This window comes from Thamnophis sirtalis, unplaced genomic scaffold (assembly GCF_051295495.1).
Source record: "Thamnophis sirtalis isolate CommonGarterSnake01/CBP01778 unplaced genomic scaffold, rThaSir2_p1.2 scaffold_3, whole genome shotgun sequence".
NCBI lineage: Eukaryota > Metazoa > Chordata > Lepidosauria > Squamata > Natricidae > Thamnophis > Thamnophis sirtalis.
This window is the reverse complement of record NW_028261383.1, coordinates 112,795,818-112,811,362: the sequence shown is the minus strand read 5'-3', so window position 1 is coordinate 112,811,362 and position 15,545 is coordinate 112,795,818. Positions and strand designations below refer to the sequence as shown.

The window sequence follows — 15,545 nt, the reverse complement described above, 5'->3', positions numbered from 1 at the left end:
GGCAATTGGACTTTTCTTTGAAGAAGTTTTGCTTCTCATCCAAGAAGCTTCTTCAGTTCTGACTGGATGGTGGGGAATGGAAGGATCTATGTCAAAATTGAACAACTCTCTCTCAACATAGGGTGAGGGATATGACATCATCTATCTCCAATGTCCTTTCAACAGTCCCAAGAAGGCTCCACGCCCATTTGCACCACTCAGGTGACCCTGATGACACAAATAAACTCCAGGTGGTCTCAATGACTTTCTAAAAGAATGCAAATGACCAACTGTCTGCAAGGAATATAAACCCTTCCATTCTCCAATCAGAGCTGAAGAAGCTTCTTGGATGAGAAGCGAAGCGTCTTGAAAGAAAAACAAGGAAGTCCAGTTGCACCTTTGGGATAAAATTTAGTTTAGTTCATGGCCATAAAACTAAATTCTGTGGGAGGGAATAAATACTAAGAAATCTATTATGGAGGGGGGAATATGACGAAGTGTATGGTGTTCTTTTGTACTTGCCCCTTCGCTTTCACTGATTCTCCTGGCTTTTGCCCACACCCTAATACACACCCGCCATACTCCGCAAGGCCGGTAGGAAGTCTTGCCGCAAAAGCTGCGTATGAATGCTTGAGTCCCTTCCCCTAGGACTCTTCCTTCTAGACCAGAGTACAGCAAAGGAAGGCCGTGTGCGGGGCGAAGTTTCGAGTCAGCTGGCTCACATCCTCTTCGGTTTGGCCACTTACCACAGAACTGAAAGCGCCAATTAGCTTACTAGCTTTTGAGCGTTCAAAACAGACGCAGCGCCCGGGCCTAGGGCCCGAGAGCGGGAAACCCGAGCCCAAAGACGGATTGTTTTAGTCTGAGCTCCCGCCGGGGTCAGAAAGAGAAAGGCGATTGGTGGCCGGGAAGGTGGGCGTGGCTCCCGTGGGAGGAGGTAAACGGATTAGCTCAGGCGCGAAGTGCGAGGATTGGCTGCGGCACCAACTGGGACGTTGAGCCAGTGGCGCGCGGAGCGGGTTTGGGAAAGGAGCCCGAAGTGGGCGGGACAGAAGAGCGGAGAAACCAGCCAGCCTGTCATGGCGCGAGTGTCGGTCTTAGGAGTTTCACTGCTGGAGAACCCGAGCCCGTTTGACCAGCCGCTCCGCTTCCAGGTGCAGTTCGAGTGCGGAGAGGCGTTGCCCCACGGTGAGTAGCGGGCATTGGATTAGGAGCGGCGCGCGAAGTCTCTACCTCCAACGGGCCGCGTTTCTAGGAGCAGAGATGCGTAACGGCGGGAAGATTTGGTCCTAGGATGTTCGGCCAAAGGAATTAATTACTAAATGGCCCTGGTTACACCCTCACTCCGTAGCTGCCCGGCCTCTTTTTACAAAGTGGCTTTGGGGACCAAAAAGCGGAGCGTGCTACCTTGAGTTATTGGGTTTAGATGAAACTAAATACACCTACTGTTTGGTGGGAAGGAATGGTTGGAATAGCGATTGTACCCTGATAACTTTATCCCAATCTCTTCACAAAAATAATTTTAAATGCTTCTGCCTCCAAGATTTAATAGCAAGTTCTTCATACTGCAACAACAAAAATTCTTTTCTGGACTCAGAATAGAATAGAATTCTTTATTGGCCAAGTGTGGTTGGACACACAAGAAATTTGTCTTTGGTGCATATGCTCTCAGTGTACATAAAAAGACAAGATACATTCGTCAAGAATCATAAGGTAAGAACACTTAATGATAGTCATAAGGTACAAATAAGCAATCATTTAATGGTCATTCATGCTGGGGATGTTCACAAAAAGCTTACAGTACTGCTATGGCAAACGAGGGCTTTTCTGGCTTCAGAATATAAAATGTGTTTTTGGAAAGTAGGTGGACTTTCAGTGTACTGAAATAATCATGAATTCCTTCAGATTACAGCTGAATGTTGCTTGAGGCTTATCGCTGCAGAAAGCTTTCAGGTTATTTTATCAGACAGAAATAGTATTTTGTTTACTTTTGGACTAATTTACAGAGCTTACAAAAGCTTTTACTATCAGCTCATTAAAAGCTTTATGCTCTATTTTGTTCTATGGTTTTTGACAGTTGTATTAGCCCTTTCATGCAAGGCAACACCCCCCTCCCAACTTTAAATTGTCAAATAAGTGCATCTGCACATTACACTCTGGGATGAATTAATTTCACTGTTGTTTAGCATTATTACTTTTTCTTTTATTCCTCCTGTCATAGATGCATGTATAATTCTTAAAGGGGCAAGTTTACTTAACTATTCAAGTAGAAAATGAGCTAACAAATCCATTGCTGTATTTGGAACAAAGTGGTAGTGGTTTTCTTAGTAACATCAAGATGATTGTCTGTCCTTAAAATGTAAATTTACAATCTGTTACAGGATATAGAATCAGGAAAGACACATATGGGGCATGATGTCTCTTTTCTATTGATCTAATTCTGTATCTTGTACTGAGAAATTTAAATTTGATCCTCTTGATTTCTACTTCCTACTGATTATTTCATAGAATTTTCATTTGTGCTATGATTTAGAATGATCTTGAGGAGAAGCTATTTTCTTAACCTGGCCACACACAAAAAATACAAGACACCCTCTAATTTATACTACTGATTTACTTACATACAAATACAAAGCATGACTTTATCCAACTAGAGACTTTTTGGAAGAAGCAATTGGGAATCAGTCTTTTCTTGTAGCATGACTTATCAAATGTATGACTCTTGTAAAGAAGCCTAGGAAGTGCCACAAAAAAGGGTCTGTGAGAAATATGATAATGTTCCCTGTTCTGAACTGCTGGTGTTCTTATGTGATTCTGTTTATATATAACTATAAAGTTAATATCATGTAGTTCAGCATTAGTTAATACCATGTAGTTCACTTGTAAACAAACGTGAAGGGAAAGATCATGATGGCTTATGTGGTTAGGACACTGGTATGATAATTGGTAGGCTCACGTTTGAGACCCTGTTGCTGCAGGATGGGGTAAGCTCCCATCACTTGCTGCAGCTCCTGAAAGCAGTTTGGGTGGCCATGAGTAGATAGATGGGTACCTCTTCAGTGGGCAGCTTAGCGGGGACATGAAAGGAGTCTCCAACAAGGTGTCCTCTGTGCAACAGTGATGTTACCAATTAATCCTTTTATCCTGGGAGCATTTCAGTACTCATGACATAACTGTAGTATTGAAAGCATGAGGAAAATAAATAGAAAAATCTTAGAATCTAGTACGATATTTTCTTTATTTTCCACATTTTGCTCTGGCCACTACTCCATCATATTAAACATACTTTAAAATTAAAGTATAGGTAGGCTTCACTCCCTTCATAATCTGATCTGTCCTACCATTATTTTCATGGTTGCCGAAAAGCTATATTGCTAGACACCCTAGATCTTTAATCCACATATTACGCAACACTATCTCCAATTGATAAGGTGAAACATTCCAGGTGCATTCAGAAACCCATCTAAATCAGAGGAAAAATATGTCTTCTGTAATTGAGCATTCATTTTGATGAAAACTAGAGAAACAGGACTAGAGCTGTGAGTGAACAATTTATAATCCAGCCTGCATGGAGCCCTTGAAAACATTTTTGTAGTTCTGGAGTCACATCCAATTATTCCACCAGGTTTTGGTGATGCAATTGTAAGAACTGATGGTGTGTTTTCCCAACATTATGAGTTTAAAAACATGGGAAAATTCTGTACTGTATATAGATTATTGTAATTAGAGTTCCTGCACTCTATGAGTCAAATGTCATAGCTGCATCAACAATCTGTCATAGAAGTTTATGCATACTACAGGTAATCCTTGACTCACAACATTTTACTTAATAACCGAAGTTACAACGGCACTGAAAAAAGTGACATATGACCATTGCAGCATCCACATGGGCACATGATTTACATTTGGATGCTTGACAACTGACTCACAATTATGACGATTGCAGTGTTCCAGGATCTTGTGATCATCTTTTGCAATCTTGACAAGCCAAGTCAATGTGGAAACCAGATTCACTTAACAACTGTGTTACTAACTTAACAACTGCAGTGATTCAGTTAACAGATGTGGCAAGAAAAGTCGTGAAAGGGGAAAAGACTCAATTAATTTCTCACTTAGCAACAGAAATTTTGGGCTCAATTGTGGTCATAGGTTGAGGACTATCTGTAGTTATTGATGGTTTTCACTGTTGTAAATATTCAGAGTCACTTAGCTGAGATGAGCTGCCATACAAATGGAAGAAAGATTTTATCCAAATAAAATGGTCATAATGACAGAAGACAATGAAGTATATTTTCGGCAGTAACTGTGATAAGAATGTACGCGTCAAAGTGGATAACCAGTTAAGTATGAGCGAGCCCTGGGCTGAATCTCCAAAAAAGCCAATGCAGTCCAGAGCTACATCAACATAGGAATGCTGTTGTATCAATATTACATAAATTATTAGTACTGCTATATACTGCTTTTATAAAACCACACTTTGAATACTGTGTTCAGTTCTGGTCATCACAATGCAAAAAGGATTTGAGATTCCAGAAAGAGTGCAGAGAAGGGCAACAAAGATGATTAGGGGGATGTAGACGAAAACATATAAAGAATGGTTGCAGGAACTATATGTCTAGTGAAATGAACAGAAGGACCGAAGTGGCATGATAACAGTGTTCCAATATTTGGGGGACTCTAAGAGAAAAGAGGGAGCAGACGTATTCTGCAAAGCACCTGATGGCATGACAAATAGTGAATGGAAACTTATCAAAGAGAGATCCAACCTAGAACTAAGGAGAAATTTCCTGATAGTGAAAACAATTAATAAATGGAATGGCTTGCCTTCAGACATTGTGAATACTCTAAAATTGGAGGTTTTTAAGAAGATATGGACAACCATTTCAGCAATGGTGAACCTTTTTTGGCTCACATGCCATAAGGGGGGGGGAAACAGGGGTCGTGCGTGGGCGTGCCGCACCCATAATGCAACGCATGACCCCCCCAGTGCACATGCATGCATGAGAGACTCCCTCCCATTTTTCCATGCTTTTTTCACCCTCCCTAGGCTCCAGAGGCTTTATAGGAACCTGGGGATGGCGAAAACAGCCTCCCCCCCCCATGCCCTTTGGAGGCTTCCATGAAGCCTCTGAAGGGCAAAAAATGACCCTACGAGCAAACCGGAAGTGACTTCCTGTTTGCTCGTAGGGTAGGTTTAAGCCCTTCGAAGGCTTCAGGGACCTTCAGGAGGCTTCCCTGAAGCTTCCGGAGGACTAAAAAGGAACTTCAGAGCGAACCAGAAGTGAACCACCTCGCGTGCCCTGACAAATGGCTCCGCATGCCACCTGTGACACGGGTGCCATAGGTTCGCCATCCTGGGTATAGGCTCTAATGCTTGAGCAGATGGTTGGCTATTTCCCCAGTTTGGTTTCATCTGCAAATTTGATTAGTTCCCCTTCTATTTCCTCATCTAAATCATTTATGAAGATGGAGTTCTGGGCCTAAGACAGAACCTCGGGTACCCCACTGCATTCTTCCCTTCATGTAGATGTAGTTTGATTGAGGACTGCACATTGAGTATAGTTGGTCAACCTGTAATGAAGCCATATGGTGGTCATGCTGTCCATCCTACATTTTCTATCTTACCAAGAATCAAATGCCTTACTGAAGTCAATAAGAGCAACATCAGTCTTGTTCTTGTATACATGTATAACATCTCCAAACATATTCAGTGATTTGTGTCAATATTTTTCACATTTCAAGGGTGGAAGATAGTGTATTTCTCTTAGTGATTTAATATTGTAGCATTTATCCTCTTACAATTATATCCGTTGTTTTTATTTTTCAGATTTGGAATGGAAGATCATCTATGTGGGATCAGCAGAGAGTGAGGAATATGATCAAATTCTTGATTCTGTACTTGTAGGACCTGTTCCAGCTGGGAGACATATGTTTGTGTTTGAAGTAAGCTCTAATTTTTTATGTGGAAAAAGAAAGCTGGGACACAGTATAAGTGGAGAAAGAAGGCAAACCACTTGCAATGCTTTTTAAAAGTACCTGCATGGGTTGGGGATACCTGTTCTAGATGAGTGTGTCCTTAATTGCATATTCATTCAATCATAGCCAAACAGTTCAGTGTGTGTTCTGTATGGAGAAGTTCTGAGATCAACTCCTGATATCTCAGAATAAGGGCTGGGAAAGATTCCTATCTAACACCATAGAAAACTGCTGCAATGTTGAGAGTGCTAAATTATACCAGTGATCTATTTTGCTTCCTTTGTGCCAAAATCCAGTGAGATGTTGTGAATACTATATTTGAGCTATTTAGGAATGGATTTAAATCTTTCAACCTAGGAATTCTTGGAGTTTTTTTGAGTGATGTATGGCTTGCTGTTAATAAAATGGAGAATTCATTTATGCTTCATATTCTTTGGAGAACAGCAAGATACAAATGTCATTGATTTGTTTTCCATTTCCTCTGTAGGCAAATAGTCCCAATCCTGATCTAATCCCTGAAAGTGATGCTGTGGGAGTTACAGTAATACTTATTACTTGCACCTACCTTTGTCAGGAGTTTATCCGCATTGGGTATTATGTGAATAACGAATATATAAATCCTGAATTAAGGGAGAACCCACCTCTCAAGCCAGACTTTTCCCAGGTGAGACACTAATAAGAACACTCTCATTGTATTTTTTCAGTTTAACACAACCCCTTATCTAAATTACAGCTCTCATTCCCTAGAAATTAAGTGAAGGAAAATTGGCTGATATACTTTTTTGAAATATGAGGAATCAGGTGGGAAATTATAAGTTGTTTTGCTTATGATATAAAAGGGCCACTGTACAAATATGTAATAGCTATTTGTATGTCTGTATAGACAAGTATACTGAACCAGACAACCCCCATGGGTCAAGGTTGAATGATGAAATGCAGGAGGAAAGGGACTGTTGGAGTCTGCAGGAGTTGGGGAGACTTACCTGAGCCATTTGCAACCTTCCCTGCAAGGTTCCCTTTGGCTTTTTCCCTGCAAGCTTCCCAGAAAGGAAATTGTAAGGCCAAACCCACTACTACGCTCCTGCCATCAGCTGTGGGCACATGATCCCCATTGACGTTCACTCTGCAGGCTTCCCAGCCTTCCCCATTTACAGAGTATTGGGAACTTTGTAAATGAGGATCATATATTATAGTTTCAGAGATATTTCCTTACCTAAAAAGAGAAACAGAATGATCACAAGTGGGCTAACGGCTTGTTAGCTTACCCATTGTGGGAAGCTGGCAGTAAGCATTGGAAATCTTCCTCCTTCCCTGCCTTCCGAGCAGATAGCCAAGTTGCCCAAATTGCTGGAAAACTATCACAGCAATGAGGATCACATGACTGCAGTAGCAGTGCTGAAGCAGCCACAACTTTCCCAAATTTCATTCCCTCGGAAGTAACAAGACAGTATCCTCTAAGTTAGCACATTTCAAATATCCTTGTTGAAAAGAGTTTTGCCGTATGATGCACTTTTTCACCCTGTTACAGGTTACAAACACAAGAGGTTTGATAGTATATATATTTTATTAAAACAGAACATTTTTGAAGAAAATAAAGTTCACACAGTCTCCAAATAGCAGCTGTACCTGGTCAGCAATTCTTGAAATCAGCAGTTATGTAGTACTAGTGAATATAAGCTATAGAGAAACCGGTCTACAAATTAGGATCCTAGAATTAGGTCAGAGGTGGTTACAATGATTTCAGCTAGTATCAGTTGGTTATATGCTTCCTAGACAAGTCACTATGTCTTGAATAGGATGCAGAAAAATCCATAGTCCTAACAATACAGAATGAACCTTGATATTTTTTGAGCTACAGGAAATAATGTGTGTGATTAAATGATTTTGCTTGCTGAATCTTAAGAGAAAGATCTTTAAATCTTGAAGTTAATATCAAGTGTTACTGATCATCTTAACAAAGTAAAGGAATGTATTAATTTAATTGAGGAAAGGATATATCTGACAAAGACATTTAAAGCAAATTAACTTATTGGGATGGTGTTCAACATTCAGAATAGAAAACTGAATTAGTGTGCAAAACATGCAGGTCTCTTGCATAGAGATTACTTTGATGAAATACTGTAGAGTAGTAAGAATTATTCATAATCGGCTTCTATTAGTATTTGTATCTATTTAAAAATATATGAGAATATTTGTACTTCTGTGTGGGTCCTTAGTGCTCTCTGAGCTTGGTGAAGATGTTTCATTATCAAGCTAGCACAGTAGCACTCATGATATTACCTAGTTTGGTAATGAAATGCCTGCAAGAAAAAAATCACAAAGCTCAGAGAGCACCAAGTATCCCACGTTTATATTTATATATTATTCTACATAATGCTGATTATTTTTCTGCTGCTTTTCTAGTTGCAGAGGAATATTCTGGCCTCCAACCCCCGAGTCACCCGTTTCCACATCAATTGGGATGGTCCTAAAGATCAGATGGACAATATTGAAAATGTAGAGCCAGAGCCTGATGGTTTCCTATCTTCCAACTGTGCCTACATCAAAGGATTGATCCCTTCTGTAGGCTTGCAACCTGAAAATTCAATGGACTGCATATAAAACAGGCAGAAGAATTTAAAGATGCAGAAAATTGCAACTAAATGAATTATTTGAAAAATCTATGAAGAGATATGGATTCTTATGGCCAGTAAAGCTATGGGAGTCATAACTGTTACATCTGTGTAGACAAACATATCAGAGCTCTTTTTATATCTGGATTTATAACAAATGTGTCTTCCTGATTATAGATCTGTACTTCTGTCATGTCATTTCTTGAGTGAAACCTAGGTCCACTTTGTGCTGACTGCTTTTGAACACTTAGTTGACACAGAAAAATTTTGTGCCATAATTCCTGAAGACTCAAAACAGTGGGAACTAACTTATTATTCTAATCATCCATTTCCTAAAAGTTGGCACAGCAAGCACTCTCATTTCTGAACAATTTGAATTTCTGTCTCTTTTGTTAGTACAGAGAGCTGACTCTTGAGGACATGCTTTTAATAAATGACCAGATACATCATAGCTGTTACTGGGTTGTTCCTGTTTTATAGCCATTTTCTCCTTGGTTTCAAAGATATTTACCTTGCATCAAAGATTAGAAAAGTTTAGTTTTAGAGGAAAAGTCTGCTGGTTATATAGAGTAGCTGTCATAACATTTTTGAGTGTGTTCTAGAATGCCACAACTAATTTACTAGTAATCTCAAAATGACTTCCAATCTCTGAGTAGCAAGAATAGGCCTGTGCTGAACTTATGTGTCTCTTTGTATGCATCTTCATTTATGGTCTTATAATTACTGCACTCTAAATGCTGTTTACAATTTATACAGACACTTGTCATTATTAGATACTTGTCCTATCAAAAAGGAAAGCCCATTCTAAAATGTACAAACAGTTTTGCAGGCACTTACCATACTACCGTACACTAACTCTTTGCACCTCTTAGGTTGGAGTTTCCTTTTTGATAGGGCAAGTTTGTATTTGTTGTTTTTTATCTGGCTTACTTGCTTTCAGGGATTACATTCTCTAGTATTTGACTATTTACTTGATATATGATAAATCTGTCCTGCACACAGGAGTCTTTTATGGAAAGGATTTTCAATAAAAAATTGTGCAAAAACTACGTAATTTACATAATAGTGTTTGTGGCATAAAACATGGACTGTCTCCTCTTTGATAAGTTAATATTTAGTAAAATTAAAGCTGATGCTGATAGGTTTTGTTGCTTTAAAGCAAGAGTGGTGAAATATATTTCAATTATTCTGGGGAAAGCTAACCTACCATATGTGGGACTTAGCCAGTTGTCAAGTGGTATTGATTTAACTTAGCTAAATGAGGACAGGTTTTCCCTTTGAGATATTTAACTTTCTATAGCAAAGATTCTTAGATCCCCAGAAGTTGTTAAAAACAGAATATTATGTTCAAACTGCAGTCAGTACTGTTAGCCAGGTTAGTGCCTTTTACAAAAAAACAAAACCCATTTGAGTACGAACAGACATAATCCAAAATTATATTTTGGATATAAGCTAGTCTGTTTTATACAAGGACACTAAAAGAATTTTATAATAAAACTATAAAATATAATGATTTTTGAAAGCAAATATAAATAGCAATATAAAATGAAATTTAAGTAAGATGAACAACAAAATAAAGATAAGTATAAGTATAATCTTTATTGTCATGGTACTTAAATACAACAAAATTGGTTTATTTAAAAGATTTGAAAGAAGCAGACATGAGGTCTCAGAATAAAATTCCTGATTTGACAGATCTATTAAAAATACTGAGATGTCATTATGAAGATTTCTGTTCTAGGTACTAGAAAAAGTTGCTGAAACCAGATATCTCCTTAGTTCAATTGGGACATGAACCTCCATTAAACTCAAGAGGTACTTTTGTATTAAATATAACGTGTTTTTATTTTTTGTGACCACAGTTGGAGAATATCAGCATAATTTGAGTATATAAATACTGAGTTTTAATTGAGACAAAAAGATCGAAAATCTTGGAATTAGTATGTTTATTTAATGCTATGTAAATCTTTTAAAACAGAATCATAAAAATTTTGTGACAAAAATAAGGTAGAAATGTGGCCCAATGTACTTCAGTGTGGAATAAGCCTCATCTTTGAAGTGTTTGATGTTATTTTGAACTCCAGAGATTCTAGGATTTTATCTGCCACAGGCTATTTACTATGGAACAAATATACTATATGCCCATGATGGTGAATCTGTGGCACATGGAGCCATATCTGAGCATTGTCCTATGTCAGCTCCAGCATGCATGTGCGCGCTGGAGAGCTGATATTTGGCCTTCCAGAGGGCATGGGGAAGCTGTTTTCTCCCTCCCCAGACTTCAGAAAAGCCTCCTGAAGGAGGGTGAAAAATGGACCAACCAGGTCCACCAGAAGTTGGAAAACGGGCCATTTCTAGCTTCCAGAAGGCCTCCAGAGGAGTGGAGGAGGCTGTTTTCACCCTCCCCAGGCTCCAGGAAACCCTCTGGAGTCTGGGGAAGGCAAAAAACGGGCCCACCAGAAGTCGGGAAACATGCTGTTTCCTGCCTCCAGAGGGCCTCGGGGGCAGGGGAGGCCGTTTTCATTCTCACAAGGCTCCAAGAAAGACATCCGTGCATGTGGGGGGGGGGCACATGCGTAGGTGGGCATTTAATTACGGGTGTGGGCCCGTGCAATAGCACATGCACTTTTCACACCCAAGGGAAAGGTTCGCCATCACTGCTACATGCTATAAATGTGTTATTTTTCTGTTGTGCTTCATTTTAGGCATTGCCTAGGTATTTATTTATAGATGGGAGAATGTCCGTACCAAATGTAATTTCTAATGTTGGATTTTTCCCCTTACCAGAGGGAGCCTCCTTGTGGAGTACTGAGAAGCCGTTACCATGGCAACTCTACTATGCTGTACAGTAGAAGCCAGCATGGCAGTACGGTACAACAGACTGTATCTTAACAGAACACACACCTCGAAGGTTGTTAGGGGTATCTTACCCCCACAGTAATTTTTTTTCCCCCAGAATCTTCTCTGTACCAAGTTTGGTTGAAATTGCTCGAGGCGTTCCAAAGTTATGCTGGAGGAACATACACACAAACACATATACACAGAGCCATCTTTCTTTATTTAGAATATGAACAAAAAGGGCCCTACTCTCAATATATAAAGTGAAACTAAACTGTTCAACTACTGAAAGATTACCAGTTGTAGTTTGGTGGCCTGGGTCACTAGAACTGGCAGCGATCCAGGCCTGCCACGCAGCTGAACTGGTTCTCCCGTAGGTGCCACCATCTTGTTTTTTGCTCATGCACATAACAATTTTTATTGCTCTGCGCATGCGCACGCAGTGGCCTGCCACAAGTGAACTGGTAGTAGTGACTGCCAGAACCCACCCCTGATGTTGAACAATAGTCTCTTAATGCAAAATATAATTATTTTAAAGGCTATTCCATATCTCAACAGCAAGGACTTCTCTATGAAAGACAACTGGTTCAGCCTCCTCAAAACTATTTGAAGAATTTCTTTGGCTCCAAGAAGCTGGATATTCATCTAAAATTATTGCAATCTTTTTTTACTGATAGTTCTTATGTGAAAATAAGAGAATGCTGTCCTAACAGAAATACTAACTTCTATTCCTCACTAAAATATATGAATAAGAACCAACCTTCAACACCTTTTTTGCAATTTATTTTCTTTAAGAAATACTTTTATTTATTCAGCCTACCTTTTATTAAACAATGGGGTAAATATATCTGATTTATGCCACTTGCAACTTTTATAGTTTCTAGCTTTTATAATGTAAGCAAACAAACAAGCATTGTTTTGCTTTCAGTCTTGACAATATAAATTCTGGGCTTTTCCTGAATTTGTTATTCCCCTGAGAGATAAGAACATCTCTTGATAGGATTCTTATGAAAACCTTTTAATCATCTTCAAGGTTACTTTCTTTTAATGCTGTTTCCAAATGAAACAGCCAAAAGTATAAGGGGAGGGGGAGAGCATTCAATCGTACATCAGGAATGAAAATTGAGAAGTGGAAAGGATTGAGGGGTTTCTAGAAAAGTCTCTTATTTTTATTTAGGTATTTTGCATTCAGCTACAATAATGTTAGAGTGGCCCCACAGTGCTAAAAACAAGCCAATTATTTTTTCATCCATGTTGCATACAATGTCTGGGATATAATCATTCTGGAGGTTCTTTTCCCCAAGGGATAAAATAGCATACGCATTGCAGAAAACAGGAGATTTTCTTCTTTATTAGATACTATCTGGCATCATTACAATATATTGTATAAATCTCTCTTGAGCAACAGCAGGATTTCTCCTCCCAATCTTTTTATCCTATAATAAAGACACTTGTTTATTCTACCAAAATATAGTAACTTCAGAAATATATAAATTTTGAATTTCTAAAATGCTAACATTTACAGATATAATACTAAAAACAAAACTTCCAAATTGTAAGGTAGGTTATATTTTTTACATGGTCTAGAATTCAGAATGTTTCTGTTATTTCAGAGCAATATGAGGAATCTGCAAGTTGAACTAATTTGCTTTCTATATTTCAAAGAAAAAAAGTCAAATTTGCCTATTTGCTATGTTTAAAATACTACTTTAGATTCCAATTGTTGAAGATGGATGGAAGCCATCTTTAACATTTGGGCCTTCACGCCTGCCATATTTTCTACTGAGGGAAAATGGGAGAGAGGATTATATAGACTGTGGATCAGTGATGGGTTCTGGATTCCGTTCCAACCAGTAGCAATAGCCATAGCAGTTAGACTTATATACCGCTTCATAGGGCTTTCAGCCCTCTCTAAGCAGTTTACAGAGTCAGCATATTGCCCCCACAGTCTGGGTCCTCATTTCACCCACCTCGGAAGGATGGAAGGCTGAGTCAACCTTGAGCCGGTGAGATTTGAACAGCCGAACTGCAGATAACAGTCAGCTGAAGTGGCCTGCAGTACTGCACCCTAACCACTGCACCACCTCGGCAGTACGGTTGGAACGGCCCCGGAGTCACCCACATGTACACGCACATGGCACACACATGCGTTGTAGCATCAAATGACACTTCCGTAAGCCTCCGCAATGCTCCAGCTGCTCGGTGGAGCGTTGCGCGGTTCCACCACAAAACCACGTTCGACTAAAGGGCGCTCAACGAAACCGCGTAGCTGACGTCATCACAGCGCGACAACAGCGCGGAGAAAAAAGCATGCTGTAAACGCTAAACCTAAAATTAATCCCTAAACCTAATCCTAACCCTAAACCTAACCCTTAACCCTAAACCCTAAACCTAACCCTTAACCCTAAACCTAATCCTAATCCTAACCCTTAACCTAACCCTAACCCTTAACCTAACCCTAACCCTTAACCTAACCCTAAACCTAACCCTAACCCTTAACCTAACCCTAAACCTAACCCTTACCTTAACTTGAATCGGCTTGCTTTCAAAGCGCTATTTAAAGCACCCTTCTTTCTCCGCGCTCGCTGTTGTCGCCCTGTTGATGACGTCAGCGACACGGTTTAATTGGGCGCGCTTTAGTCGAGCGCGGTTTTGTCGTGCCACGGCGTTGCACAGGTACCGTACGCACCATGCACATGCACGGAAGCACTAAAAGCTTAAAGCACAGGTAAGGAGCGCGGGCGGGCGGCCCCTCCGGAGCACCATACCGGAATGATACCAGGTGCTCCGGGCAGGATCTGGTACGCTCGTACCGGGGCATACTGCCTGCAACCCACCACTGGTGTGGATGATATATAATCAAAATAACATTCTTAGAGGCCACCTTCCCCTGCAGCTGTGTTGAGGTGACTGGGAGGCACCTGCAGTTTTGGATGGTGCCTGATTGAATCATGTGATGGACATGTGGATGTTGGGCAGGGACTTGAACTTTCTTTTGGGTGGGGAAAACCTGGAAACTTTCTGATTTGGGTTTTCCAGATGTGCCAATATGATATCTAATAAAATGGAACTTAGAGGAAACTCAAGCCTCGGAGTCTTCTTTTGTCGGGGCTGTTACTTGGAACACTGACAGTCCACTCACTAGTACAGGGGTGTCAAACTCGATTTCATTGAGAATTGCATTAGGATTGTGTTTGACTTCGGGGGGGGGGGGCTGGGTGAGTGTGGCCAGGTTGATGTGACTCGTGTCGGGGGTACCTATGGTAGCCTGAGTGTTCTGCCAGTGAAAACGGGTTCCAGAGCTCCATTTTTAGCTGCAACGGCCTCCTGCACCCCTCTGCCAGCAAAAAAGGAGCTCGGGAGGACTGTGTGCAGCCTTTTCGAGCTCTGTTTTCACTCCCAGAGGCACTGCAGGCCAGTCCTTCACTGTTTCCAGGGCAGCCTGTGGGCCAGATCTAAGCACCTTGAATTTGACACCCTTGCACTAGTGCATCAGAATCTTGCTTCTCTAACTAATCTCAATCTAAATTTGTTTCTGCAAAAAGAAATACTTTTTGTAAGCAAACATACAAATATTAGTACAAATAAATGAACAGAGTTCTAAACAGATTTCTGGGGAAAGAAAGGCAAACCAAAGACACTCAGCTAGAAGTGGAGCCAATAACAGTGGAATGGAGACCTGGCAAGTAGAACAGCTGTTTGTAATTCTTTTCCAGATAAGGAGAGGACTTGAGACCACCCAGAAGTGCTCCAGAAAGTTGGTCCTCACGAGGAGAACGCAGCTCAGCAACCTCCAGTGGATTTAGAGCTTTAAGAGATAAGGAAAAGTCATTTTCACTTAAACCATAGTTGGTACTTTTAGGGATCTTGGTTTTGCATGCAACTTACAACAATTCCTTCCAAGTTACAATGGCACTAAAAAAAGTGACTTAGGATCACTTTTCACAACTGCTGCAATATCCCCATGGTAATGTAACCAAAATTTTGACACTTGGCAACTGATTCATGTTTCTGACAGCTGCAGTATCCTGGGGTCATGTGAAAAGAACTTTTGTGACTTTCTGACCAGTCAATGGGGAGGCCAGATTTACTTAACAGCCGTGTTACTAACTTAACAAACGCAATGATTCACTTAACTGT

The 15,545-nt window shown here is 40.2% G+C and overlaps 1 protein-coding gene across 1 annotated transcript; it reads left to right on the top strand.

Annotated features, from left to right (window-relative positions):
• Positions 1 to 1,014: 1,014 nt before the first annotated feature.
• On the top strand, positions 1,015 to 9,614 carry ASF1B (anti-silencing function 1B histone chaperone). The gene is made up of 4 exons (XM_014061058.2): positions 1,015 to 1,167; positions 5,807 to 5,922; positions 6,443 to 6,619; positions 8,359 to 9,614. Exons 1-4 carry the CDS (start codon positions 1,059 to 1,061, stop codon positions 8,554 to 8,556), a joined length of 600 nt encoding a protein of 199 aa, XP_013916533.1. The 5' UTR covers positions 1,015 to 1,058; the 3' UTR covers positions 8,557 to 9,614.
• Positions 9,615 to 15,545: the final 5,931 nt, after the last annotated feature.

Bases quoted from the DNA above. Each gene is read 5' to 3' on its own strand.
- ASF1B (XM_014061058.2), top strand. From the start codon at position 1,059: ATGGCGCGAGTGTCGGTCTTAGGAGTTTCACTGCTGGAGAACCCGAGC. The intron at 5,923-6,442 runs GTAAGCTCTAAT...TTTCCTCTGTAG, and splicing joins GACATATGTTTGTGTTTGAA to GCAAATAGTCCCAATCCTGA. The intron at 6,620-8,358 runs GTGAGACACTAA...CTGCTTTTCTAG, and splicing joins TCAAGCCAGACTTTTCCCAG to TTGCAGAGGAATATTCTGGC.